This window comes from Neolamprologus multifasciatus, chromosome 18, assembly GCF_963576455.1.
Source record: "Neolamprologus multifasciatus chromosome 18, fNeoMul1.2, whole genome shotgun sequence".
Classification (NCBI taxonomy): domain Eukaryota; kingdom Metazoa; phylum Chordata; class Actinopteri; order Cichliformes; family Cichlidae; genus Neolamprologus; species Neolamprologus multifasciatus.
Window position 1 is genome coordinate 26,048,772 of NC_140456.1, and position 27,801 is coordinate 26,076,572.

Here is a 27,801-nt window from a genome sequence, read left to right on the forward strand (position 1 = left end):
TTTGGAGTCATTGTATAATTGATCATATTTCTTTTTCATGATGTATGAAATGTGTAGAAGAATCTAAGATGAATGAATTATGCATAAAAAAATAACATTTTGTTATATAAGAAAGGAATGATTAGAGCTGGTGCTGATACTTTCTACTCTGTCACTGAATGTTTAGTAAAGGGGGTGTAAGACAAATCTGCTTGAAATACCTTCTCTGTGTGTGCAGTTGTATCTGAGGTTTAAAAGGTAAACTCGTATATGCACTAGAAAATATAAGGGATTCTTAAGCTTAAATCATACTGAGCATATCCACTCATTCTGTGTCATCCACACACTCATGTGTTTACCATGTTTCCACAAAAAAAACGAACAAAGGGAATCTGCTTCTATATTTCTGACCTCGTTGTCTCAGCCTTTGTCCTACTTCCCCCTTTTAGCCCCTCCACATTTGTCCATTTATTTCCAAGTTGATCCTGACCTTTCCCCATTGGCCTCCCTCACCTCCACCCACCACAGCGTCCCTTCTGCCAGATCCAGGCTGTTCCTAATTGCTCATATCCAGCCTCCAGCCAACGTACTTTAGCCCCCCGCCCCACCCAACACTGCCTCTCTGCCAGGTGGCAGACTCGCCAAATCGTTCAGCTGCTGCACAAGCTGGTAGCCCCTCCTGTCCTGTCTCACTGACCGATAGCAGTGGGCTAATGGGTCTTTAGGTGGAGAGTAAAAGGGATGGGTTTAAGCAGAATGGTGCTAGCTGAAGAAGTTAAGGCTTTTTTCCTTCAGTAAGGAAATAATTGATCCATTTTACTTGTTTTCCGTGGTAGCCTAAGCCTTCTGGTCTCCAGTTCATTACTTCTTTTTATACAGGTTATAATTCTTGATCAGTTAATGCACTATTTTTTCTTAAAATTAAAGCTTAAAAAAAAGTTAAATGCATTATTATGGAAGATTGTATCCAGATTTGATTACTACTCAAGTATTTATGGAGCCACATGTGATAAAGCTCTGTTAAATATACTCATGCATCCTGATCACTGCCCTTTCAGTCCATCTCTCCTGATCGTTCGTTTGGCATTTGCACACAATTCGTGTAATTTGCTCTGCAAGGTTGCCTTGGTGATGCTGTTTTAGCACCGAGCGTTGCTCCAAGGCTGCTCCTGTTGCTCGTGCTCAGAGCATTTTCTTCAAATCAGCAGAGTAGCAAGTGAAATTACGTTGTGTAGAGGACTTCACAATCCACATGAACCTGCTCACCGAGCCTGTAACCTTCAGGTTTTTTCCCCCGATGTAGAATCTCTACAGACAATCATTGTGTTTGATCATTAGTTTTGAAGGCGAGTAGATAGGATTCAAGGTGATTACTCCCTCTCTGAAATGTGTTGGAAATAATTATATCAGAACTGCAGTATTATATCGTATTTGAATAAATAAATGTGATTCTGTATGAAACAGTCGCTACACAATGTAAGTAGCTACACCCAGGGGTTAAAATGGGATTTGACACATAAAATTTGATGTAGGAAAGCAGCAGCAAGAAACAAAAAATGTCAATAATAATTGTAATGCATGAGAGCTGTATATGAGCTTTCTTGACTGCTTACCAACCGTATTCAGTATAAAGGTGGAATTTTTATAATCACACTAAAAAGCCTCATCAGTTAAAATACATTACAGCTAACAACTGCTATTCAAGTCTTTCTAAAAGCATGTCCTATTGGTCGTGAGCAACCTTGGAAACATCTCCGGTCATTTATTAGGGCAATCTTTTTAAAGAATAATAAAAACTGCCTTTCATTTTAGTGGTCAGTTAGACAAGCTATTCACTTTATGCTTAAAATACATCCTGAAGAACCCCCAACTTGATTGACACATGGCTGTTTGAAGTTCTGACTACGTAAAAGATGGTTGTAGCCGCATCATTGACATTACCAATGAATTTTAGACTCTCTTGAAGGCTCAAATGTAGAATTTTGGCTGCTGCCATGTTGAGGTTTCTTTTGGAACCTGTTGTGAAGGTGGAATGCTAATGCGATCTGTACGGGTGAAGTGCACAGAGACAAATATTGGCTAATTAGTACTGACTAACAGACTACTGAAGCACAACCTTCTTGGTTGGTCTGTACCACACAGTAAGTCATAACCATTAAATATGTTCCAAAAGGCCATAACAGCACAGACACACTCAGTGAAGAGCTCCAGTATAGTGGATGAGGTCTAGAAGACTGCGGTCAGTCAATTCAACGACACCCCACACTCAGATATCCAGGAGGATAGGTTAAAAACAAATCGCCCCACTCAAGAGGACACTAAGGCCAAAACAATATTTTGTGTCAGGCTGTAAAAATGAGTGTTTTGATGTTGCAAAGCTGGACATTTTAACACGGGAGTCTGAGCAGTGGCTCTCTTTTAGAACCAGCCTGAAGTGGGACATAGAGTAGCTACAGTTTTTCTAACTCCATGTTGTCTCCATTTTTCATCTCCACTGTTGCCCCGTGGACATGTGGAGACTGTGCAGGGATGATTTTCCTTTCTCAGTGGAATAAACAACGTCAAACCGCAGCATATTAAAAACAAACTTGATATTATTTTTGCATGAATCCACTCATTTTTTTAATTACTCACTAAATGAAGAGGCCAGACCATCAACCCGCCACCTGCTTTAAATCATGACTACACCTCCACATTTTTACCACATTGTCATCAATTCCTAAAATTTGGAAGCTGTGGTTTCCTGAGCAGGTGCCAATGACTAGAACCTCGGGTTCAGCTCGCCTCTTTTGGTACTGAAGTGTCTGGTGTCATCACGGCAAAAATGTGAAGAGCCCTCTTCAGAGAAAACATTTTGGATTCTGTACAAATTGGCAAAGGAATTTAAATGTTTCTCCCAATTATTTGAAATAATAAGCTGAAGTACATTTTTTCCCAAAAGACGCATATTTCATGCAGTGAAATTTATGTTGAGCAAATAATTGAAAAAGTCATTTTCCTCTGCTTGTATGCAAGGATACTGAACTCAGTTTCAAACAAACATTCAATGTATAGCTTAAACTCTGTTTTGCAAATCCTGTGCTACAGATAATTAATTCTTTAGTGTATTAAAGGCCTAAAAACGCTATGCTTGACAGTCACTTGAGAGCCTTGCTGCACATCAATATGAAGATTTTAGTTGAATCTCAATAAACCCAGTTTGTCATGAATGAGATCAAAGGCCTCCTACAAGTTCTTCTTTTAATGTTGCTGCTTTACTGCTGAAGCAGGTTCAGTATTTTTCAAGCTTCCACAAATTACACTTAGCAAAGTACTTTTCTGAGTGCGTGCGGTAAGACACATTTATAAAGTTACTCCCAATTAGAGCAAATTGTAAAAGAATCGTCACTTTTACAACACAATTTATCCTTCAACGACATATATGTCGTTGAAGGAGTGTAAGTTAGGAAACTCTAAAAAAAAAGTATACATTTTTCACCTATATTTAACATGTAAAAAGTGATAAATTAATGATGTATGTGAGTGGTATTCTTATAATAGCATGGATTTAATTTCCCACTGACGAGGGCAGACATTGAAAAAAACAAAGAAAACAAAAAAAACAAGGCGAGAATATTCCTGTTGAACATCACAGACGTCAAACTCGTCTCTGAAATAGCAGGACTTCCGTTAATTTAAGAGCATTAAATTTCAAGGAGCAGAAGAAGTTTGATGAAAACTTCCTGTCAAATTTGTGCACACGCACAAAACCCAGTTTTCCTCTCTTAGTTTTTGTCAGTGTGATAAATCCTTATTCAACAGGTCAGTTCAGTTTAGTTTACTGTTGTAAACTAAACCGAACTGACCTATAGTTTACAGCTGGAAGGTAATGTCAATCCAGCACCTTGTATAGGTTTTCTATTAGTCTGATATCTGCTGACTATGAAGGTCTTAACATGATTTACATCATATTCATACTCAACAGCCATTCAGTGAGTCCTTGGTTATTCTCAGCCTAGAAGAGACCGATCTCATCAGACTATTTCTTCACAGGACAAAACTGAATAGTTTGTGGACCCTTATATAGGATTCTTTCACACATGTGTAGGACATTTGTTGACTACATTTTCTACTTTTATGAAACAATGCTTCATTTTTAAATCCATTTTTGGGCTTTGCAGGGTTTTATTTGGTGGTGTCAATAAACGACAGATGGGATTTTGGGTAGAAAGAGGGGGCATGAGATGAAGATAATGGCCTGCGGCTCCAGATGAACCCAGGCTACTGCAGTAAAATAATTTTTACTTGCAGTTTTCAGTCCTTGAAGTACCTGAATGGTTTTTTAGTGGTCCTATTGATAAAATCCAAAATACCTCACATCTGTATTTGTCAACAAATAAATCAGGCAGTGCTGTCTGTCTATATTTTTGGATATATTTTCCCATTTCTTTTCCATTTTACAGAGTTGGTACATTTTCATAAATAGTGGACTACAGTGAAATGTTTCTTTAAAACATATACAGAATGGCAGCCTTTGTGACATATTGATATGATAGTAAAATCTACATTTTCCTTAAACTTTAAATACCTACATGTACAGCATATATCACATAGAAAGTTCATTAGAGTATGAGCTGTTAACTTGTGTTGATTTGTCTCGGCTGTCTGAGCGCACATCAGCATCAGCTGATCAGCGGTCCCGGTTGCTTCTCCTTTGGTTGTTTAAGGCAAAGAGGGAATAATAAAGTGGGGTGCAAAGATAAAGTGGCGTGACTTCAACACAAGGACAAACACTCGTCTTTGTTTTCAGTGCGATCTCCATCACCGCTCTGCCTTGAACACACACCACTGGAGGTATGAGGTAGAGGACCCACTTAGGCTAAGGACAACAAGGCAGAGAAGAGCAGTGTAAGGAAAGTTGTGGCTAAGAAAATATGGGAAAGTGAAAAGAATCACAGTGGTTTTTTGTGGTTTTTCTTAAACTTTCAAATAGACATGGTTTAAATGGTGGTGGAGGTGGGGGGGGGGGGGGGGGGGGGGTTCAGTGCAGAGGAGCACTGGCTCTACTGTGAGCCTCTACTGAATGAACAAGTTCACTGGAGGAAGCTCGTTTCCACAACTTGTATTCACAATCTCATTCTTTTGGTCTCCACTCAAAGCTTGTGACGATAGGTGAGTGTAGGAGCATAGACTAACCAGTTGATCAATAGCTTTACTTTAACACTTCGCCCTCTCTTCACCGCACTACACTATCACAGTGACCTCAGACCTGTAGGTGCTCATTTGTTTCACACTCAGCTGTGACCTGCCCTAGTGCATACTGCAGGTCAAGGCTCGAGGAAGCCATCAAAACCAGGTCATCTGTGATTTTCTATAAAAACCAAACCACCAAACCTGACACCCTCAGGTGGGTCTAGAAATTGTGATAATAAAATTATGAACAGAAGCGTTCACAAAGTTGCCAGAATCCACCGCCCACTGGGAACGAGCCCGATTGCAATACACGGAACTAGAAAGCCCACCAACAGCCCCCTGATATCCCATAATCCCAAATCACCCGTCACAGTCAAACGCCTTCTGTGTTTGAGCTTTACATTTCTAAAATATGGACTTAACTCATGCATTTGTGCGTTTGTCTAATAGCTATAGCAGAACAGTTTTGTTTTGTTCCGCTGTGTCTTTTTGTGTTGAAAAATGTACCAAATGGGGAACTTTATGCCCTGATTTATCATAAACAACACAATGGTCAACAAAAAGAAGAGAGAAATGTAAAAAAAAGAAAAAAGAAAACCAATATTGTGCTAAATACAAACCAGATCAGAAAGCATAAAAAGAGACATAAGTTGATATCCGTTTGTTTTTTGTCTGCAGTCCACGGAGGAAAAGGTGCCTTTAAATTACATTGGATATAAGTTGGTTGTGTTCTCCATATGCAGTCCTTTAAGACTGCTGATCACAGTCAGTCCTCACACAGGGTCTGTTCTTGATTTAAAAGGTCCTTCAGAGTAGCACACGGCCACTGCTGCTACCCAATATATGTATATATATATGATAAATATGTACACACACAAACAAACAATCAAATGTGGATCATCATTTGGGTTATGTAGGAAAAAAAAGTCTTTTTTTCCCCCCATGCATACATCTACTCATGGCTGCTCTCACTTGAGGGGATAAGCATGTGAACTCGGTCACCTCGGCTCTTTAATGCTTCGTCCTCTCCTGCTGGTCCTGCAGTCATGGATGTACCGGTAGACTCTGACAGAGCGACCGTTTTTTACACATTAGTCTCCAGCCCGTTCATGTCAATGGAACAGTGGTCCTTGTCCCTGTGTTCTCTCTTGTGGTGAGAGGCGATAGCGTGCTTCTTCTTCTCTACAGGTCGAATCCCCTCCTCCAGCTGGATCAGGCGAGCCACGTCAGGGGAAAGGTGGTCCTGCTTGCTGCCCGGTGGAGGCGGCTGGTAGCAGCCGTTCTTCTGGTTCTGGTAGTTCATCATCTGCTGGATGCTTATCATGGGTTTGGTCTCACATATAAGAGGCACCTAATGGACATGAGAATGAACAAAAAGAAGTGTCAGAATCACTTAATAAACAGGCAACACCCACGAGAACTAAAAAAAAAACAACTTATTGGCCTTATTCAGCTCCCCTCACCTCCACACTGTAAAAAAAAATCCTAATATAAAAGTATTTTACTGTGTATTTTACAGTTTTGTACTGTTCTTCCAGAATATCATTAAATTCACATAAATAGACTGTGATTTTACATGTCAAATGTAAATTAACGTAAAATCACTGCAAATGTAATAAAACATAATTTTCTTGTTTTTTTTAAATGTATCTGTCTGTACATATTTAGATTGTTAAAATACATTACAAATGCATCATAATTTCACAAATATTTGTCCGTTATTTTAAAGATTGAACTGTTAAATTCAAATGTAATGCTATGGAAAAATATATAAAATGATTCATATAAACTTTTTTTTACATCAAATAATTATTATCATTGTTGTTAATTAGGGCAATCGTGGCTCAAGAGTTGGCAGTTCGCCTTGTAATCAGAAGGTTGCCGGTTCGATCCCCGACTCGGACACGCTCGGTCGTTGTGTCCTTGGGCAAGACACTTCACCTACCACCTACTGGTGATGGCCAGACGGGAATTGTAAAGCGCTATATGAATGCAATCCATTGTTATTTAAACCAACTGTGTTATTATTCATATTGCCGCATTCATTGACCTTTTTTATAGGTAATTTCATTGTTTAATCACATTAAATTGTTCCTAATTTAATGTTTAAAAGCACTTGAAAAAGGCAAAATCCCATGGAAAATTAGGGCAACAAACTGTATTGTCATTACTGAAAATAACCGTATTTTCATGTGAAAGTTATTTTCTGTTATTTTCTGGTATTATTTTGGCGCCCCAGCTGCCAGAATATTACTGTTTTTTTAGGATTATTTTTTTACGGTGCACCTGGTCATGACAGATGACTGCCCCTCTCTGACTCTGGTTCTCCCTGAGGTTTCTTCCTGCTAAGTCAAATTTATTCATTCTCACACAACAGCTGATATATCCTGGGCAGTTTAGGTGCATACAGTATGTGCAAAAGTTTTGAGCCACCCCTCATTTCTTTTTATTTTGTTTCCAGTGGTTTTGTTTAAGTGGTCTTGAAGAATAGTTCTTCAGGCTTTCTGAAGGTCTTCTTTGACTGTTTTTTCACTCCTTTTCAATCCAGTCCTTATAGCTGACCATTTTCAATGGATTTCTTTTATTTATTAAGCCACTTAACACAGACTCATGTATCGTTTAAGTGTCCTGTGGACTGGAATCCTGTGCATTCTGGTCCCTAATGAAAGATACTAACATCTTCATCTCCAGTGTTCCAGCTCAGCCTACTGCGTTTCAAGTTTTTGTGCCAGCGTCTCCAAACCATACATAATACCAGGTCTTGCTACCATATTGTAAACTTTCCCATTTACATTTGCTGCTGTGTGCAGATGAGATTAGGAACTACAGAAAAAGAGACATGCTCGTAGAATGACAAAGTAAAATAAGATATTTAAAGAAAGACATTAGCAAAGAAAGTTGGTGGGGAGACGAAGTAGACAGGAGTACTGGGAGGCTGGCGTGTGGCAAACACAGGTGGCAAATGCAAAGAAAAAGGCTTATAGGGATTTTTATGTGAGGCTGGACTAAGGAGAAAAGGACTTGTATCGATTGGCTAGATGGAGAGATTGTGCTGGAAAAGATGTGTTGCCGTTTAGGGTGATTAAGGACAGAGCTGGATATTTACTAATGAGTGAAAAGAGTGTGTTGAGAAGATGGAAGGAGTACATTGAGAAGGTGATAAATGAAGAAAATGAAAGATAGAGGAAGGCACATGGAGGACAGTTAGCGCAGAGGATTGTAGCTCAACTTTCTGATTCATAGGCATCTCTTCACCTCACTAAGTGACTGACCTCTCAGAGTGCCATTTGAGACGTGAAGTTTGACGTTGTTCAGCTTGCATCCGTTATGTTAATGCAACACACTTTGCAAGTTAGCGTATGCTCGCTTCCAGTCTGAATGAAAGAAGTGTACCCAAATTTAATAACAAATGGCACAGCTCCAGATGTGCATCCCGCCGTGGCGATGGCCAGTGGTTTGATTCTGTGGTTGCTCCAAGCTCTGGCTGGACGAATGTATTATGTAATGCGTGACGTATGAGTAGTTCAGGCGGCACGTACTTTTAATTATTACTGGTAACAGTCTTTGTCGCTTTGTTACTGCTATCTCTCCTTGAGTGTTGTTTAAAAAAGACACTTTAATATCTTTTGTCTGTGAAGGTTCTCAGACATCCAGGTCATGGTAGTCTAAAGAGCTCGGAAAGAAAAGCGTCTGGACTTCTTTAATATCTTACTATATGTATGGACAACAAAGATTTAAGAAACACTTCATTTATTTTACTGTGTATGACGCAACCTTTGGAAAGGGTTGTGTAAAAATCTTCATGACATTTAGAGTCCTTGCAGCTGATTAATTTAAAAACAAAAATTCACAAATTATTACCATATTCAGAACATTTCCTTAACCAACAGAGACAAATGCACCGTCTCATTAAAAAATGTGCAACTCAGGGCTGTGGTTTGTCCCTTATTTACATCTTAATTTGACCTTTTTACATGGATAAAAAATGGTTTTCAAGACTTGAGTCCCAAACCTTGAGTCTAAGTCAAGTCTGAAGTGTCGCGAGTGCAAGTTGCCATCTCTGCCTTGTGGGCACTGCAAGACTGCACTCCATTAGCACCAATGGTGTTGCTGGTGACTGTGGTCCCAACTGCCTTCGGATCATTAGTTCATTCATGTAGTTCTGTACTGATAAACCACCTTTCTCATGATCATCCACAACCCATCAGGCAAGAGCATGGAGCTCCAGACTCAGAGTGATTGATGGACATTTTGTATTTCTTCAATTTCTGAATAAATTGCACCAACATTGGACAAAGGATATTAAAAGAAAAAGACCACAGAGATGATTCATCAGTGTACTGAAGGAGGACATGCAGAGGGCTGGTGTGACAAAACAAGATGCTAGGGACAGAGTGAGATGGATGCAAAAACACACAATAGCACACTATCAGTTATGGATTGGCCTCCCCTGAGGCCAGACCTCAACATTATTGAAGCAGTGTGGGATCATCCAGACAAAGAACCAAACAAAAGGCAGAAACAAGCCCAGAGAACTATTAGTGAAGACTACTTAAAGAAAGCTTGCCTAAGAGAGTTCAGGCTGTGCTGAAGATGAAAGGTGATCATACCAAATATTGACTCTTAAGCTCATTAGAAGTATAAAAACTCAGCCTTTTCTTCATATACTGTATTTCGATCTGTTTTTGTAAATGTTTTAATAAATCGATACACCTTTTTTTCCATTTTCCTACCAAGATAAAAAGGGGCAGCTCAAGATGTTTGCACAGTAATCTGTGAATAGCTAGTCATTATTGTATATACTCTCTGTTAGAGTTAATGCATTGACAGCTATGACAGAATTGGCTATAAGCATCAAATCTACTTTCTTGCTGCTTGTTTCGCTGCCCGCCATTATCAGAATAATAATATGCAGACTAATAATAATCCCCGATTGGCTCCCTTTAGTGATGGCAGATACAGTAAGTACATTTTAGCCTATTATTATAGTAAAATGCTGTGGTTATCTAACATGTTTTTATCCATTATAAATGATTTGTTCATAATGTTAATACACTGCTAATATATAAGCTGAGTCATATCTCTCTCTTGGCGCTCTTTTTACTAGAGCCGTGATTTACTTAGCCTTGATTATCCAACAGAAACTGAGAAAGTGGAAATTGGTGGCCAATCACAAATAAAAGTTGTGTTTTGTTTTTGTGGTTTTGCGGTTCCTATTCCTCTGCTTCCGATCTTTCTGCTAAGAAAAGCTATCCAGGGAGAATATTTAACCGCATGAGAATAATATCCAGTTTTTACTTTCATCAAGAACGTAAATAAAGGGTAAATCTGTTGTACTACTTTTGGAGTTTGGAGTGTACAGAAAAGGAAATATTGTCACATTCGGTTTTCTGTCTGTCTTTCAGAGGAAGACAAATGCTGCTATAGTTAGGTCAGGAAGACCTTGAGAAAACAATGCGGGGATTGCTTGCAGCATCGAGGTCCGCTGATTTAACCTTAGATGTTCTCACCTGCTCTCCCTCTTTGACAAAATCCTTTCTGCAGATATGAGCCATGATTCCTGTGGCCAGAGCGTCGCCCATCACATTGACCATGGTCCTGAATCGATCCCTACATGACAAGGTCAAAAGTTATTCGCAGTGAAGACTGATGAAGACCGTGGTTTATACACCCTATAACAAGTTAGTGTGTATTCCTGATATTTTGCGGATTGTTGCTTTTTTCAACCTCTGTGCAAGAAGCTAAGAGTTACTGGTTGTTAGCTATGATGATTGCTGTTAGAGAAAAAATTAACCTTTACTTACAAAGCCCAGTCGACAGCAATGATGAGAGTGATGTCATCAGTGGGCAAACCCACAGAGGTCAGCACGATCACCATGGTAACAAGACCAGCCTGTGGGATTCCAGCTGCACCGATGCTGGCGGCTGTGGCAGTGATGCTGAGAGAACAGAGAGAGAAAGTCGGGTACGTTGATTTTAAAAGGATATACAGGAACACGTCCTTATATATGACCTCCCTGAAATGAAGGTGCAGATCTGTTTGTGAGCTCTGAAACCGCAGGGATGGAAAAATAAAGCAGACATGGCCGTGGAGAAATATAATTCTGAATTACTTTAATACATACTTTATGTGCCATGCATAACTTTTTTGCTTCTTCTTCAGTGCAGAGTGCAATATAGCTCTAATTACTCATCCATATTTACTGGCAGCAGCAGTTTCAGCAGATTGATATTTTGTCCACAAATACACACGATCAGCTTATAAGTAGGGCATGAACTAATCCAAAGCTGGTGTATGGTAAGATAATTTAAATATGCATCACTCCCCTTAAACAGTGTTTGCTCATTTTCTACTCTAGCATGACAGATGCTGAAAAGTGGCATGACATAAACATTTCTGTGAACACTGGGTCCTTGTTTTCAGAGGTAGAAAAAAATAGGCTCCAGTTTTCTAGCTTTTGATTTTTCCGGGCAACAGAAAAACTATCCCAGCACATTGCTAGACAGCATAACCACGTTCTTAGAAAACTGCCTCCACATCCAGCTTTTCCTTTTTTTTTTTTTTTTTTGCTTCTAACTGACTCACTTTAAATTAGATTCCTAAAAAGGTTCATATTTTTTCTATTATTTGTAGCAGTCAAGTTACATCCTCTGGGGTTTAGAAATGAAGCCAGAGAGAAGTGTGAAAAGCAACAGTTACTAAATGGCCACTTGAGGCTGCCTCTAAAATGAATCAGTTCACAAGGATATCCATGTTGATATGCCCGACTTTACAACAGTAGAAAAATAATTTGTGGTCTCTACAGTTGATTCCCACTCATTTGAACTGGCTAATTTCTATTTTTTATTAATCTTCCAAATTATATTAGACGTTAAAATGTATGCATGGCAGCAGACAGCCACCATTAAAAATGTGTTTGCCACCTCTGAATTCACTTAATATGAAAAACGTTAGGATTAGGGTGAATAGGCTCCTATAGACTGATTAAAATGCTTGTTTAGAGTCAAGTACAAACGTGGTTTTTCTTCTATGAATAGTTTTCTTCTAGATGACTCTGGTGTGTCATGGTAACTTTGACTCGTGTCCCAGCCAAGTCGCTGTAGCACAGCGGATTCTGCTGGGCCTCGCATTTGTGGCATTTTATTGCAATTATCTGGCTTTACAATCATTTTTTACCTCTTTGATGCAGATAATTATAATGATAATGCTGATGACTATGTGCTCAGTAAAAAAAATGATAGTATTTTAGTAATATTTTGCTATTACTTGGCTCTGATTAACCAATATGTGTGCACATGTCTGTTGCACCTGCACAGTTAATGGATTTAGCTTGCTAACCAAATTAAGAAGCATTAGTGTAGCCAGTAGCGGTTTTTGATATGGACAACATGGGCGGTTACCCAGGGCGGCATCTGCAAAAATTTTTTTTGATTGTACTCATGCTGCCCCGACATCATGCCAGCGCATTTTGGGAATGACATAGGCACCGATCGGCTTTCTTTCGCCCATTTGCTGGGAGTAAGGGTGCCCTCCCTTTGCGAGGTGCGCCTGCTGCTTGCAGTTGCGGCACAGGGAGGAGAGGGCGGGGGATTCTCTGGCTGGCTGGAGCAGCGTCTAATAACCAGCTTGCAAAATAAAACAAAATAAAAACAAAACAACAAACACGAAAACACCAGACATTATGATACAGACTTATAATTTGCGCTGATGTTTTTTTCGAAATTCTATACGAAAAGTGAGCGCGAGAGCCCTCGGTGCACCTGCTGCTGAAGTCAAAGTAAACTTTATTGTCATCTCGCTACATACAGTCCAGTATATAGAGAGACGAGACGACGAGGCTCCAGTTGCGGCAGTGCAAGTAAACAAACAATAAATATAAGAAGAGTAAGAAAATTAGTATACACTTTAGGACTAGGGGTAGAGGGATCAACAACAGTTTAAAATTTACAGTTTCATGATTTAAAGTCTCACACACAACCCGTCGAAAGGGGAGGGGGCCGTGCTGCTTCCAAGTAGAGCACATTTTATTCATAATGTTGTAAATCCAAGCCCATTATGTATTCATGATTTGTTCCTGGGTTGTGCGAAATCCCAGAAATACACCTTAGACAAAGCGAATCTGTGAACTAAGGTGTAGGTCTATTAGGTTAATGTTGTGGTGATCCTCGGGTTGGGGGATGGGTGTTCATACTGGAGTGCAAAATTAAAATGGAAGATCGACAAGAAAAGTTCAAAGCCATCAGGTGCTCAGTTTAGAAAAAATAGAAAAGAAGAGGAGGAGAAACGAGCAAAAGATGCAGGTAAGCAGATGTGTGATTGGATAATGGCAGGTCATCCTGAAACAGTCAGAATCAGAATACTTTATTAATCCCTAAGGAAATTATGTGGGTTACAGTTGCTCCAAGAAGAAATGGTAAAAATAGTAACGTTATGTTACAGATTTTACACACTTAAGAAATAGCACTAATATATACAGATCACTCAATTATAAAAATCAAGGATTAACAGAGGTGATTATAAATAAATATCAAGAAAATTGACAAGAATATTGCAGAGTAGAAAAGAGTGTGTGTAAAAAGGGTGTAACTATTGCAGTGTTTACAGTGCTTTATATGGAGGAGTTGTACAGGGAGATGTCCACGGGCAGGAATGATTTCCCGTGTCGTTCAGTGGTGCTTTTTGGTAATCTCAGTCTCTCACTGAACGTGCTTCTGTGACTAGCCAACACGTCATGGAGTGGGTGGGACTTATTATCCAACATTGTCTTTATCGTGGACAACATCTGCCTCTCAGACACCACCCTATCGGAGTCCAGCTCCATCCCCACAACATTAATGAGCTTGTGGATCAGTTTATTTAGTCTGTTGGTGTCTGTGACCCTCAACCTGCTGCCCCAGCATGCAACAGCATAGAGGATAGCACTGACCACAACAGAGATACAACAAGATAACATCAATTAGTAGGGATAGTAAAAACGTCTGTTAGCCACTTGACTATGATAGTAAACAGTAGACACTGATGTAGTTTACTGAATCTTTTGGACTGTGTTCAGCACAATATTAATTAGTCATCTGTGTAGACAGCGAGGTTATTACAGTTAACCTAAACTAAATTAAAGCTAGATGTGAAAACATTTAAATTAACTAATGTGGCAAAGAGAAGACTCAACTAAAAGCTTAACACTGATACGATTTTGTGATCTTAGAAAACAAAGTGTAATAAGAGCCTGTATACGCTCCCAGTAAGAAAGTATCTGTACATGCTGGCATTCACAACTTGTGTTGGAGCTGAGGGTCAGACAAATTCGTCCATTCCTGGCAGGATTTTGCCACGACAAAAAGCAGTTACTCTTTTTAAACTATTTATATGCAGAGAGCATCTTTCCTACCACCCATTATTTTCAGCTCACAGAGAAACAAGCTTAGCAGCGTCTCATCTGCAGTTTGTACCTATGAAAAATAGCACAATCTGTCTCTACTGCAACCATTTAAATGCTGCTGCACTGCTAATCCAACAAAATGATATATTATATAACAATCTTAATTGTAGAACTACATATTTTAGTTATGTAAAGTTTCAGATGCCTTGTCCACTACTGTGGAGAAAGAATTAAAATATTTTGGGACAGTGACGGTTTTGTCCAAGCTTCTGGACTTTTGAGTGCAATTTGACAGCTTTCTCCTGGAAAGAACAAGAGGTTGGGGTTCAGGTTGGGCTAGCATGCAGATGGAGCAGCTACGTGGTCAGTAGCCAAACCGCGCGAACAGGATGCAGAGGGGAAAAAAAATATTATAATTCTCCGTGACAAGGGAGCTGAGTAATACAGGTCATATGGGTTTTACTGCCAAGGGATTATGAGGGAGTGTGCACAGACTGCAGCCATGAAGAGGTCTGCTCTTAACATTATTACAGTAGGACATCGATTCAGAGGAGGGACAGGACGTTTCCCTTAGCCCGAGCCTGGAGGGGTTGGTGGTGGTTTGCTTACTTTTGACTGAATATTACAGAGCTGTGGTGTTGGTAGGATAGGGCCTGTCAATATTTTTTCTGTCTGTCTGTCTTTCCCCAGGGCTTCCAGACTGATTTAGCAGAAATCAGATCAGACTAAGAAGCTCACACGAGGCGTAATCTTTGTGACATTTACATATATGTGTATCTAGTAAATCCCACAATATTTTTATTAATTCAGAATTAAACTGAACGTGTGACGTTATTATTCATGTTGCAGACAGAACACCAAAAACATGTCTGCTGTTCATTTTTGACCCATATAGATTTCTCCCCGATTGCTGAGATATAAATATCTCGTTGTTGAATGTAACATATTTTAAAAATTTGTTTTATTAAGAGAAATTCAACTTCTTACCATGACTTTGAATCATACTAAGACAAGAAATAAAGTAAGTGGTTCTGTAATAGCTCTATAATTGGTAAATGGTAAATGGCCTGTATTTGTATAGCGCTTTTACTAGTCCCGCCTAGGGACCCCGAAGCGCTTTTACACGTCCAGTCATCCACCCATTCACTCTCACATTCACACACTGGTGGAGGCAAGCTACAGTTGTAGCCACAGCTGCCCTGGGGCAGACTGACAGAAGCGAGGCTGCCATATCGCGCCATCGGCCCTTCTGGCCAACACCAGTAGGCGGTAGGTGAAGTGTCTTGCCCAAGGACACAACGACCGAGACTGTCCGAGCCGGGGCTCGAACCGGCAACCTTCCGATTACAAGGCGAACTCCCAACTCTTGAGCCACGATCGCCCCCGTGAGCCACGATCGCCCCCTAATTCCTCCCAATCAGTGCCAGGCTCCCGGTTACAGAGTTAATTCTCAGGCATTGAGTGGCAACTCTATAATTCAACTATAAAATAATATAATTTCTCTGAGATTTCTTTTAAATACGACTTAAATTAAATCTGTGTAAATCAGTGTTTAATGAAGTTTTTGTAGTGGTGGATTTTAGTACCTTTTAACAGACATCTGCACCAAGGTTATTATCGTTAACGAAAACTAACGAAATAACGAAAACTAGAAGTGAAAAAACATTTTCGTTAACGGAAATAAAAATAAAAACAAAAAAAGGAAAACTAACTAAAACTATAATGAGTGTTCACAAAACTAACTAAAATTAACTGAATTTATAGCAAAAATGTGTTTAGTTTTCGTTGATGTGTGCGTGTCATACAATAGTCAAGGGTGAAAATGAAGTTTAGTTTCCAGATTTTTTTCTTGCTGTGTCTCATTATGCCAGCAGATGGCAGTACGTTAGTCGAGTCATCTGTGTTGCTACTCCGTCCACGCGCATAACCATGTCAGGAAAAGTCGGGAGAAAGCGCCAGAGTCCAATTTGGGATTACTTTGAATATGACTGTGTTTTGGATAAAGCAAGTGTCTTGTAGTGGAAAGAGACAAAATATGAGGGACATTTCTAAAGGGAAAAAAATCCCACAAACCTTAAAGTGCACTTGAAAAGCTCACACAAGAAGGCTAACCTAGCTTACCTTGAGAAGGTAAGGGAGCACACTCAACCCTCATCCCCAGAAAACAGAAGCTAACCCCAGGCAAGGCAGCGTGATGCATCACGAGACAACAGGACGGGGATATCTACACAACTGTGTGAGTCAATTACCTTCAAAAAGTTTATCAATTCACTTGAACCACAATTACGAACACCCGGTGCTGCAAGAGTTAATAGTCTCATTGGGGCCAAGATATACGTTTTATAGTTGCCTGGTATCAATGGTTGTTCATCTGCCTTTATTTATTTATTTAAAGAACCCATAGGTGGGAATGTGAGTTGTCTGTCTCTGCATGTTAGCCCTGCGACAGACAGGCGACCTGTCCAGGGTGCAGTATGGTAGCTGGAATAGCAACATACCCAAGGATAAGCAGAAGAGAATGACTGATATGATGAAACTGGGATTTTGTTACACTTAATTATTGCAAACACAACTAAAACTATAACTGAAACTAATCAAAACTAAACTGAAACTAAGGATTTTCAAAAAATAAAAACTAAACTAAACTAGCAAACAATTGGTAAAAACTAATTAAAACTGATATAAAATTGAAAATCTGAAGTCAAAACTAAATAAAAATAAAAACGAATGAAAATTGCAAAACTATTAAAACCCTGATCTGCACACCAGCTGACAGAAAGAAGATAAATTATCTGCATTTAATGAAAACACCTTTTTTCTTAGCAATTACTACAAATCTGGGGGTGAGCCTGACAAGATTTCCAAATGAATTTGAATTTTACCACTGTGACTTCATGAAGGTTAAATTTTGATTAAAGAATCTGTAGTTTGAACTATCCTGACCTTTAGTCTCAGAGCAGATCCCCAAGGAATGAATTCTACACTCAAAAAATTATTTAAGTCCAAAATTTTGGATTACACATAAAGTTTCTGTGTAATTTTGTAAGATAAATACAATATAAAATGTTACATTTAATGGATTCAGGTCAAAATGTACTTGACACCTTTTTTCCTTAATGATTAAATATTTTAATAAATAAACCTCTGATTTTATATATTTCATTTGTGTTTTACCTACAACTTTTTCCTTCATGTTTATGAGCGGAAACAATAATTTTGGAGTGTGCGTATAGGCAAATGTGTTTAAACTCTACGTTGTTGTCCACAACCACTATCCGCTACACAAACCATTACACAACCACTATCTTACTAAACATTTTAGAAAATGTTTCCAGATGGACAGGAGCCATCGTGTGATTATTTTAACAGAATGCATTCATTAAATTCACAACATTTGATGTGTACAATACAATCTCTTCTTTTATTCCAATACATTTATTTAAGCCATGCAAGAACGTGAGTGAAATTATAGAAGCAGCTGTTAAAACATGGTTTAGTATGTTAGTATCAATCCGATACCAAGTAAGTACAGGGCCAGGATTGCAGATACCAGGTACCAGTATTTTTAACCTATAAGAGCATGTAGTGGAGAGCAGTGTGTCGTGATTTAAGAAGTGAATAGTCACACCTTTCAGCTTCTTCTACTTTTTGGAGAACTGAAATGTAAGTGTGCCTGTCTCTAAAGCACTTTGGGTCAGCTTCTGTTGTTTAAATCGTTTAATTTCCCCCCAAAACGCTTTATTTAACACAACTCAGTGAGCTACATACTGAACGAAATATCGATCCTATTGCACCAGTATCAATCCGATACCAATACCAGTGTTGGTATCAGTACTATCGATGTTTGGATTGATCCACCAACTTCAACTGTGCACATTTACTTGCTTACATCCCATTATGAGTCAGATTTTTTGACTTGTGATGCCCCTTACCTGATGGTGATGATTTGCCCAAAGTCCAGTTCGTAATTGTTCACTTGGGCGATGAAGATGGCTGCCACGGCCTCATAGAGCGCTGTACCATCCATGTTGATGGTGGCCCCGACTGGCAGCACGAAGCGGATGATGCGTCTGTCGATATGGTTGTTTTCAAGGAGGCACTTAAAGGTGATAGGCAGAGTAGCAGAGCTGCAGGAGGGAAAGAAAAAGTAGGCAGTGTAATCAGTTGTGTTATAGCAGGAAATGTCTCTTGGGTTCAAGCCACTGACAAAACAAACAATAGAAGCATGAATAAAGCAAGTAGCTCCTATTTTTCTGTGTAAAGTGAGAACCTGTAAACAAGGAAATAATGCAAGTATGCTGGATGAAGATTTAGGTTTTTAAATGTATTTCTTTTTGTCTTTCTTTCTTTCTTTCTTTCTTTCTTTCTTTCTTTCTTTCTTTCTTTCTTTCTTTCTTTCTTTCTTTTCTTTTTTTCTCCTGAAGGCAGCAAACATTTACAGTCCTTAGAGTTTCTTAGAACACCACCAGAGCTGTAGCTGAAAGAATAAAGGTAAACTTCACAACTGAGAAACATAGTGCTGCTGCTTTTAGACTGGTTTATATATTCTCAAACTCCTTGTAGGTGTTTGGGATTCTGGCTTACTCTTTTTTCTGTGTTTGGTCATACTCTGCAAACACTGCTTACGATTCAATAAACCTCTGTCGACTTAATGAGTTTATGACCCCTGATGTGACACTGCTCAGCGTGACTGTTATTGTTAGCTTTAGTGAGGACAAGTAACAAAAAGATTTCCTGGCTTTTCTGAACACATGTTCGTGGCATTGACCGTGGACTTAAATGCAGTAAACACACTAAAAGGCTACAAGTTGCAGCGTGGTTGGAAAGAAATATATCAGTAAACAATAGTGTAAAAGACAGCCCTGAATGAAATCACCAACAAACATCCATTTAATTTCCTCTATTTCCGTTCCTAATAGAGCATAAAAGCAATTTTTCTTTGGCCTTGGCCCTCTCTTTGTGTTGATATCTCCATAAATGGAGGCTTATACAGATTATAAGGTGGTCATCATTGTGATCTTTTCTTCTGGGAAATATCCTAATGGCATGGAAAAATGTAATATATGAACATTTACCAGTGATTTATTTTCTTTCTTTTTCTTTGAGACCCTTTGAGGTTATTTTGCATATATGTACCACAAGAAAATGCTACGAAAAAAGCCAGCTGAGTTTATATGGGACATAAAGCCTAACACTCCCCCCACATGGTAAATGGCCTGTATTTGTATAGCGCTTTACTTGGTCCTAAGGAACCCAAAGCGCTTTACACTATACACAGTCATCCACCCATTCTCACACTAGTGATGGCAAGCTACATTGTAGCCACAGCCACCCTGGGGCGCACTGACAGAGACGAGGCTGCCGGACACTGGCGCCACCGGGCCCTCTGACCACCACCAGTAGGCAACAGGTGAAGTGTCTTGCCCAAGGATACAACGACCGAGACTGTGAGAGCCGGGGCTTGAACGGGCAACCTTCCGTTAACAGGACAAACGCCCAACTCTTGAGCCACGATCGCCCCCACATCAAAATTCTGACACAGCTCAGCCACATTAGCTCCACAGTGTGTTAACATTACAGGATTTTTATTGTAGTGGGGCATTCACATCAAGGAAAAATGTAACTGACTAAATGTAGTAGGTACATGTGTGAAAGAAGTCCTGATGATTCATTTACAGACACAGTTTTTAAATAAAGTGTGCATTTGTCTGCGCATCAAGCTTTATAATAAAAATAACAATAATTTAGGACCTGTAGATCTGCAAAGTCATATGCTTTACCTGGAGGAAGTGGCTAAGGAGATGAGAAGGGCTTGTAGAATGCCTCTTATGTAAACTATGGGGCTTTTCTTGGTGATGAAGAAGTACATGGCCGGGAGGATGAACAGTCCGTGCAGCACCAAGCCCATTACCACAGTTATGGCATAAAAGCCCAACTTCTTCCCCATGGCCGAAGGGTCATCCATCTCTAAGATCTTTCCAGCCACCAGAAACACAATACCAAAGGGGAAATACCTGCAGAAAGGAGGAGGGAAGGATTGCTGAACACAGTGATACTAATATTAACATGTTGACATATTTAATCCAAACAATTTTAATATGCTGGTGGCTACTAGTTTCAAGGACCTATGATCTTAATATAATGTGTAGGATGCTAACATTTGCAAGTAGTGGACAGATAAAAGGCTGCCAATAAATGACCAGTCTAGCATCATCACAATAAACCTGCACTAGATGAAGGCTTTAAATGTCTGTTTCACCTTTTTTTTGTAACCCATCCAATTGTTGTTGAGACATTTACCTAAATACGAAAAAGTCTGATCTAACTAATATCAGAATATTTCAAATGTAACATGCCGTAGAGTGAATGGCAAACAGTGCAGGTTTTTTATCAGTGTTAGTTATAGCTGATTAGTAAAACTTCACAAATGTTGTTACTTTTCTTTTGTTAGGGGTTTCTTGTAAAATACTGCTCTTACCAAATGACAATGGCAACAATCTTCAAAACCGCCTCATTCAAACTCTGACAAAAGTTGACCAAAGCACTTCCGTTGGGTCCCATTCTTCCCAGCATTATTCCTGAACGGGAAAAGGAAAAAACGATATGCAAGCATGCATCTGCAGTGATGTTTTCAACAGTATTAAGTGATAAGAATGGAAACATTTGTTTGTTCCCTGAACAGCACAGAATGAATGAAGATGTTGAACCAATGGTGGGTGGAAGCCCTTTGAGGCCTCACTTAAGTTTGCTTTTTTGAGATATATATTTATGCATGTGCATTGTGGATGTTAGTGCGTGTGGGATTCATGTCAAACACCTACCCATGGTTGCAGAGAATATAACGATCCCCAGTACATTCATGCCTTCGCTGGTGCCGGGAGATGTTTTCACGATGACGTCAGGAGGTGGCGTTAGATCCAGGGAGAAGTTCTGGGTGTCGGTGCCATTGTCATCCTGGATGCCATAAATGTAGACCCTCCGCGTGGTTGTCTCATCCAGGAGCTGAGCGACTGTCGGTTTGGGGATGAGTTCTGCGACTCTCTGGGTTCGATACTTGAAACCAAAACAGAGCACAGTGAACGTGACATACCAGATTCTTACATGATAATGAAACGTGCTCATTCGTGTTTGCATTCTCGCACGGCAACAGATTAATTTTATTCTTTTTGCAAATGCGTTGAAATAAATGGACAATAGAAGATAATATAAAGAGACGTTGCTGTTTAGATTAAAGATTAGGGGGTAACAGAAATCTATGCTTTCAGCATTTGAGCTTACCTGTTGAAACGTAGCTTGGACCAAGTTGGCTGGAAACATGTTGCTATAAAAGAGAATTTAGGGAATTTGTTAATATCTTTCAGTGAATAGCAGACACATTGTAATGGATCCAAAGTAAAATGTAGGTTAAACATCCCAGAAATGTAATCAATGCAAGGCTGTAATCAGAGAAATAGAACAGTTATAAGCTTTGCTTTAACAAACACTATTTCTGTGTATCTCCTCTTTTTTATATTGGCTTTGATATTTCGGGTGTATAGGAATTTCTTTTACTTATGTATTATTCACGTTATTTTATTGTATAATGCCTTGGTGCCACTGGATTTTAACAAGTCTCACACTCATACATTAAGACAAATGGTGGGGGTCTAGTAAGGAAGTTAGGGGGAAGCAGACAGCTCCACAGGAAGAAACTTTTGTCTCTTCGAGGACTCTGGGAGGTAGCAAGGGAGTGTGAACCTTAAGGTGTGAAACAGCTGTGTACTGCCTTTTGTTCCTGAAGAAGGTATTTAACTGAGAGCCATGTTAGGCTCAGGGAGACTTTGCTGACCTGCCCCGCGGTCATGTAGGCTCTCCATCAAGCTTGTTTTGTATGTTCTTTGTGTGTTTTGATTAAAGAATGTTAGCTACCGCTCACCGCTCGTCTGCAGGCTTTATTTAAATGGAAAACTTCCACAACACGGGGTAAATCTTTCCTGTACATCTCCTCCCTGTGAAATTGGAATTGATTAAATCAGAAATTCAAAGAAGGACGACAGCTTCTTTATGGATTTTGCATCATTACTACTGTGCAAGAAGTCTTACTCTAAGAAATTACACTGAAAGTTTGCTTTGTTGGTAAAAAGGCTTTTCTGCATCAGTCCTATCAGTCCTGACAAATGAAAATCTCCACATTGTCCTTTATTTCCACACTGAAAGCTCCACACACGCTATAGTACATTTAATTAACCGCTCTAAAAAGCCCTCGTATCTCATATCTCTGAAGGAAAGGATATTGAGTTCTTCAGCTGCCACAGAGTGGACTCAGGTGCACGGACGGATGAAATCTGAAGACAGAGGAACAGGCAGAATGGGGACAGAAGAAAATAGAGAACAATCTCTTTCTGGAGAGGAAAACAGATGCCCGACATCCATCGAGGTGAAATGAAAGGTTGTCCGACAAACTCATTCAAAGGATCAAAGATAAAATGAGATACGTTGGTTAATGACTATATATTTCCAGGATGAGTTATTGATAGAGCATCATAAACTCTAAGTATGACTAATACGACTAATATTAGTATCACTAGTCATACAATTGTTGGGATTTTCTTTGTTTTCTTTCTATTATTGTAGGGTCTTTACCTTACAATACAAAGCGCCTTGAGGCAACTTTTATTGTTATATGGCTGTCATGGTCCTGGGCCATGTTGGCCCAGTATTCTTAGTTTTTGTGTGTTCTTGTATTTTGTTATTTATGCCTTGGTTCCTAGGTTGTTTAGTTAAGATGTTCCTTATTCAGTAACCCCCTGTGTGCCCCTCTGTCTATCTGTGAACCCTTGTTTCCCCTCCTTGTGTTTTATTCCATGTTTTCCCCAGCCCGTTATGTCCGTGCTCTCCCCGTGCTCTCTCTCCTCCTGTCTGAACCTCTGTGTACTTCCTGTTTTACTTTGACAGTCTCTCCTAAGTATGTGTCATGTTGTGTTCACTCCTGCCCTGTCTTGTTACGATTATCTGTGTCAGCTGTGTTCCCCATGTGCTCCCACTTCCCTCGTTTACCCTCTGTGCATTTATGTCCACGTCTCCCTCAGTTCAGTGTCGCGTTCTCCCTCATGATTGTGTGCCCCTCCGTGTGTTTCCTCGTGAGTCAGTTCCTTAGTACTTCCCAGTTTTGTTTCATAATATTTTGTATGGCCTTTATCCTCTGTCAGCAATAAAGCTGTATTTTGAGTTCAGTCCTGTTTTCCCGTGAGTTTGCGTTTGGGTCCTCTCCTGCCTGCACACAGCCTGATCATGACAATGGCACTGTATAAATAAAACTGAATTGAACTGAACTGAATAGTTTACATGCCTAAATGCATGGAATTTCTGCCATCTAATATGCTGATTATATATTTATGTTAAGATGCAGTTGAACAGGTGTACCTAAAACGTGACCAAGCCACTGAGCCACAGTGTCTTTAGGACAGAAGACAAAGTCAGATTTCTCACAGCACATCATTGCTGTTCCACGATATGTAGGAAGGAAATCCCAGATACTACACAAACATGACTAATAACTAATAAAGTATTTGTTTTTTAAGTCAAGAGTTGCTGGGATCACTAAATGCACAATGAATGACGAGTGAGTGATCTAATAAATACAGGAGAGTTATGAGGTGCCTTTTGTTTACGTGCAGACTACTGCCTGTGTAGTATTCTTTGCAAAGAGACTACCGTCCAAGGTCTGCGTTGTATTAGTGCTGCTGGTAAATCCCACAGTGACACAGAATTTAAACCACAATCAGAAATCAACCATCACATTTAAGATGCAGTGAGATTAAAAGCCACACTGTATCTGGGAGCGTGTACATTAAGAAGAGTGATGTTAAAAACCATATGGCAAAGATTTCCAGAAATATTGCAGAGTGAGTCACAAGACTGCGGTGAGTATCCTGCACAGATCAGACCAGCGGGATATCCAATCAGAGCAAAGCTGGCTAATGAAACACTCTGACCCCAGGGTTCCCCTAATAAGTCCAAGAATGCACATATTCATACATAGCATGCTCATTATAGATGCTTATCCAACACATTCACACACGAGCGCTGACAGTCGAGTGATACAGCAGGCCTGCATGATAGATGAAGGCTGTAAAGAAGCTTTGCGGGATAAATCCAAAGCACAGCTGTGCTCTGTAACCCCCCCTCAAACACGCACGCACACACACACACGCACACACACACACACACACACATAGAGTCTGTGAACAACAAAGCTTCACCACTGCACATGATCAGGTCATAGATGGATTTCATAGGCTTGGCCAGTTTATTTCTCCCTCTTATTGACAGTGTGACTGGAAGTGAGTCTTCCAACTCTATTTTATTCCTGATATTTCTTTAAAAGTTCATCATTTCTCCCCCCCAAAAAACAAAATTTGTTCATAATTCATAATTTCCGTGTTTTTGTTTGCCTCCCATTCTGTGCATTTAGGTTAAAAAAACAATAAATATCAGATATCCTTGTGCACACGTCCACACCTCAGCCGCTCTTCTTTTAGTCTACTGACCTGCCGCGAGTCTCTGTCATGTTTCAGGTCTATCTCTAGCACAACAACCTGGCCCTTCAGCAGCACTAATTAGCTTAGCACAATAACCCACTGGCACATAAGGTTTCAGGCTTTACACTCCGGCCTCAAGCACCTCCTTGACTTCTGCCTCCATGAGCACCCAGAGCAAATCTGCTTTTCATTCGCGCTATATCCTACACATGTTTGTTTCATTTGCAAATCCGCAAAAGCCAAAACACATTAGCAATACAGCATGTGAATTAGATTCGCTCTGGAATAAAGTCCATCTTCTCCATGGATTTTTTTTCTTTCTGCTAGATTGTTTTTCTTAAGATTATTTTCCATGACTTTGTTGATATGAAATTTTTAAGCATTTTTAAAGCTTTATTCATTTTTAAATACAACATTTCCATGTTGGTTAAAAAAGCAACAGCAGGCTGAATTTTAATGAGTTAAACAAAAGTCTTTCCCAACATCTTGTTCATCTAATGACTCAGATTTCTCTGAAGCCTCGCTTTTGAACTATTGACACTAAATACATAAACTTACTTTAATCCAAAGAAAGCAAAATACATACAAGTTTTTACTCCCTTCATCCTTCTTCCATGGGACTACATAAAAACAAGCACTTAGACAACTCTCTTTAACATAGTCTATGCATTTTCTGGCGCTACACTTGCAGCGCTCTGAGCATAACAGGAAATAATTAGTGGTCTCTTACCGAATGAGGTCCAGCAGAGCATCAGCAGAGCTGGTCATTGGCTTCTTGCTGTCCTCAGAATCCTCCTTCTGTGCAGCTCCACCCGGGTGAATGATGTAAACCATGACAATGCCAACTACCACAGCAACAAAGGTGGTCCACAGGTAGTATGAAATGGTCATTATTCCCAAGCGGCTGGAGCACTTGGCATCCAGAGCAGCCAGACCGGACATCAAACTGAGAGCAAGTGGAGACACAAAGGTGGAAAGAGACAAGATAGAGTTAGAAACCAAGAGGGAGTTGAAGAGATTGTGGCTGAAGAGATGCTTCTGCTCAGTGTCAGAGTGAACATTTTGAAGCTGAATTTTTAGTTTTCCTGCAGAAGAAGAAAATCAGTAGTGATCAGCTACATGCAGCTGCAAATGTTCAGCCAACTCATGTAATGTAGATCCTTGCTGTAACCATTTACCCTGCAAACAAGTGGCCCTCTACTACATAATCCAAAATACAACTATTTATTATTTTCTTGCTTTACTGATGCTAGATTTAACTTTAAAACTCTTGACTATTAGAACAAAAGTTCCCAAACATATGAATGAGTATGCTGTATTATGATGAAAATAAACTGCTGATGGTTCAACAGGCTCCAAATTTCTGAAATGCCAGAGGAAATATTCTGGCAAGCTTCAAATTCAGCATTCACCTTAATAACATGCTTTATGTGGATATGAAAGCAAGCAAGGCTTTAACTAGGTGTGCATCTTTGAAATGAATGCAGCACTTAACCAATCTCAATCAGCCTGTTTCAATTTCGAGAAGCTCTCCGTGTAAGCCTCTGCAGTCTTAAACAAGGCACGGCTTCTTCTACCTTAAGATACGTGAATCCAGCCGTGTACTCATCTTTGCACTCATCCCTCGATGCCAGTGAAGGCGATGAAAATTTGCTCTTACAAACATTCAAAACAGTCGATGTTAATTTGCATTTGTATGGGCAGCTCTGAATACAGCGTCTTTTCAGATATTTCTTTTCACTGTACAAAGATGGTGACGCTCGTCATATATACAAAAAAAAAAGGAGTGAATGAGGGAGATTCACATAATTGGCTTCCCGGTGAGTATAAAAAAAGTAAATAAATAAATGAAAATGATTTTTGGGAAGTGTGGGAGGATGTGGAGGGTGATGCTCGTGAAAGCAGGGAAACAGCGGTGGAGAGATCTTGAGCTGGGGAGACAAGATTTTCTCCCCATCCTGTGTAATCTGGTTCGACTTGGCAAGTGTTTGGGTGGATGTGCTGAGTTTTTCTGTGCACTCGCTGCCTGTGCTGAAACTCATACTGTCATGCCTCCTTCCATCATTTTTCAAATGCAAACTAGAGGTTTCACACTGGGGACTACTGCGCTTTGAAAAGCCAGTCTGGTCACATGAATGGAAACTTGCATCTTTCTGTGTGTGTGTGTGTTTGTGATAACATAATAAATTCTTGGGATGGAAGGAAGCATTTGATTGAAACTTGCATTAAAACGCTGCAGAACTTTATTATTAAATGCTCAAATTAAGCGAGGGATAAATTTTTTCCACTGAAACTAAATCATAATTTCACAGCTGCAAAAACACTGATGCGCTTGAATGATAAACGAAGTCACATCATCACTTGATTTTGCTGTAACTATGGTAACTATAGCACAATCTTGACTTCCTAAATGGAAAAATTATGCTTTTCCAGTTCGGAGTATATGAAACATTTACTGAGGACTAAAGTTCAGACAGTCAATTCATCTGCATAGATCACTCACCTTTGTTGAGATGTTAAAATGAAAATGTAACTGAATGGTTAAAGAACCACAAGTGTAAGTACAGGATGTTAGCAAATTCTAACACTGTTAAATTACTACTGGTTACACTGGATAAAGTCAAGGTGGTGTGTTGGTAGTCCACTGGTGCTACGCAGAGATTTACAGATTCATATCTACAGCTGTGTACTCTTATCTGAAAATTAAGTGGAATAATAGTAACGTGACTGCTTTTATTCAGGTTTATGCT

At 39.6% G+C, this 27,801-nt stretch overlaps 1 protein-coding gene across 1 annotated transcript in view; it reads right to left on the reverse strand.

Moving 5' to 3' along the window:
- Positions 1–4,378: 4,378 nt before the first annotated feature.
- The window catches only part of slc1a7a (solute carrier family 1 member 7a), a 40,566-nt gene continuing 17,143 nt past the window's right edge, over positions 4,379–27,801 (reverse strand). Inside the window, exons 3-11 of the mRNA XM_085140236.1 lie at positions 25,782–25,997; positions 21,810–21,852; positions 21,353–21,584; positions 21,010–21,109; positions 20,312–20,545; positions 18,464–18,658; positions 10,956–11,090; positions 10,662–10,761; positions 4,379–6,502 (exon numbers count right to left, since the gene is read on the reverse strand). Coding sequence (XP_084996362.1) covers positions 6,236–6,502; positions 10,662–10,761; positions 10,956–11,090; positions 18,464–18,658; positions 20,312–20,545; positions 21,010–21,109; positions 21,353–21,584; positions 21,810–21,852; positions 25,782–25,997 — 1,522 coding nt within the window. The 3' untranslated portion in view covers positions 4,379–6,235. The remainder of the gene's footprint in view (positions 6,503–10,661; positions 10,762–10,955; positions 11,091–18,463; positions 18,659–20,311; positions 20,546–21,009; positions 21,110–21,352; positions 21,585–21,809; positions 21,853–25,781; positions 25,998–27,801) is intronic.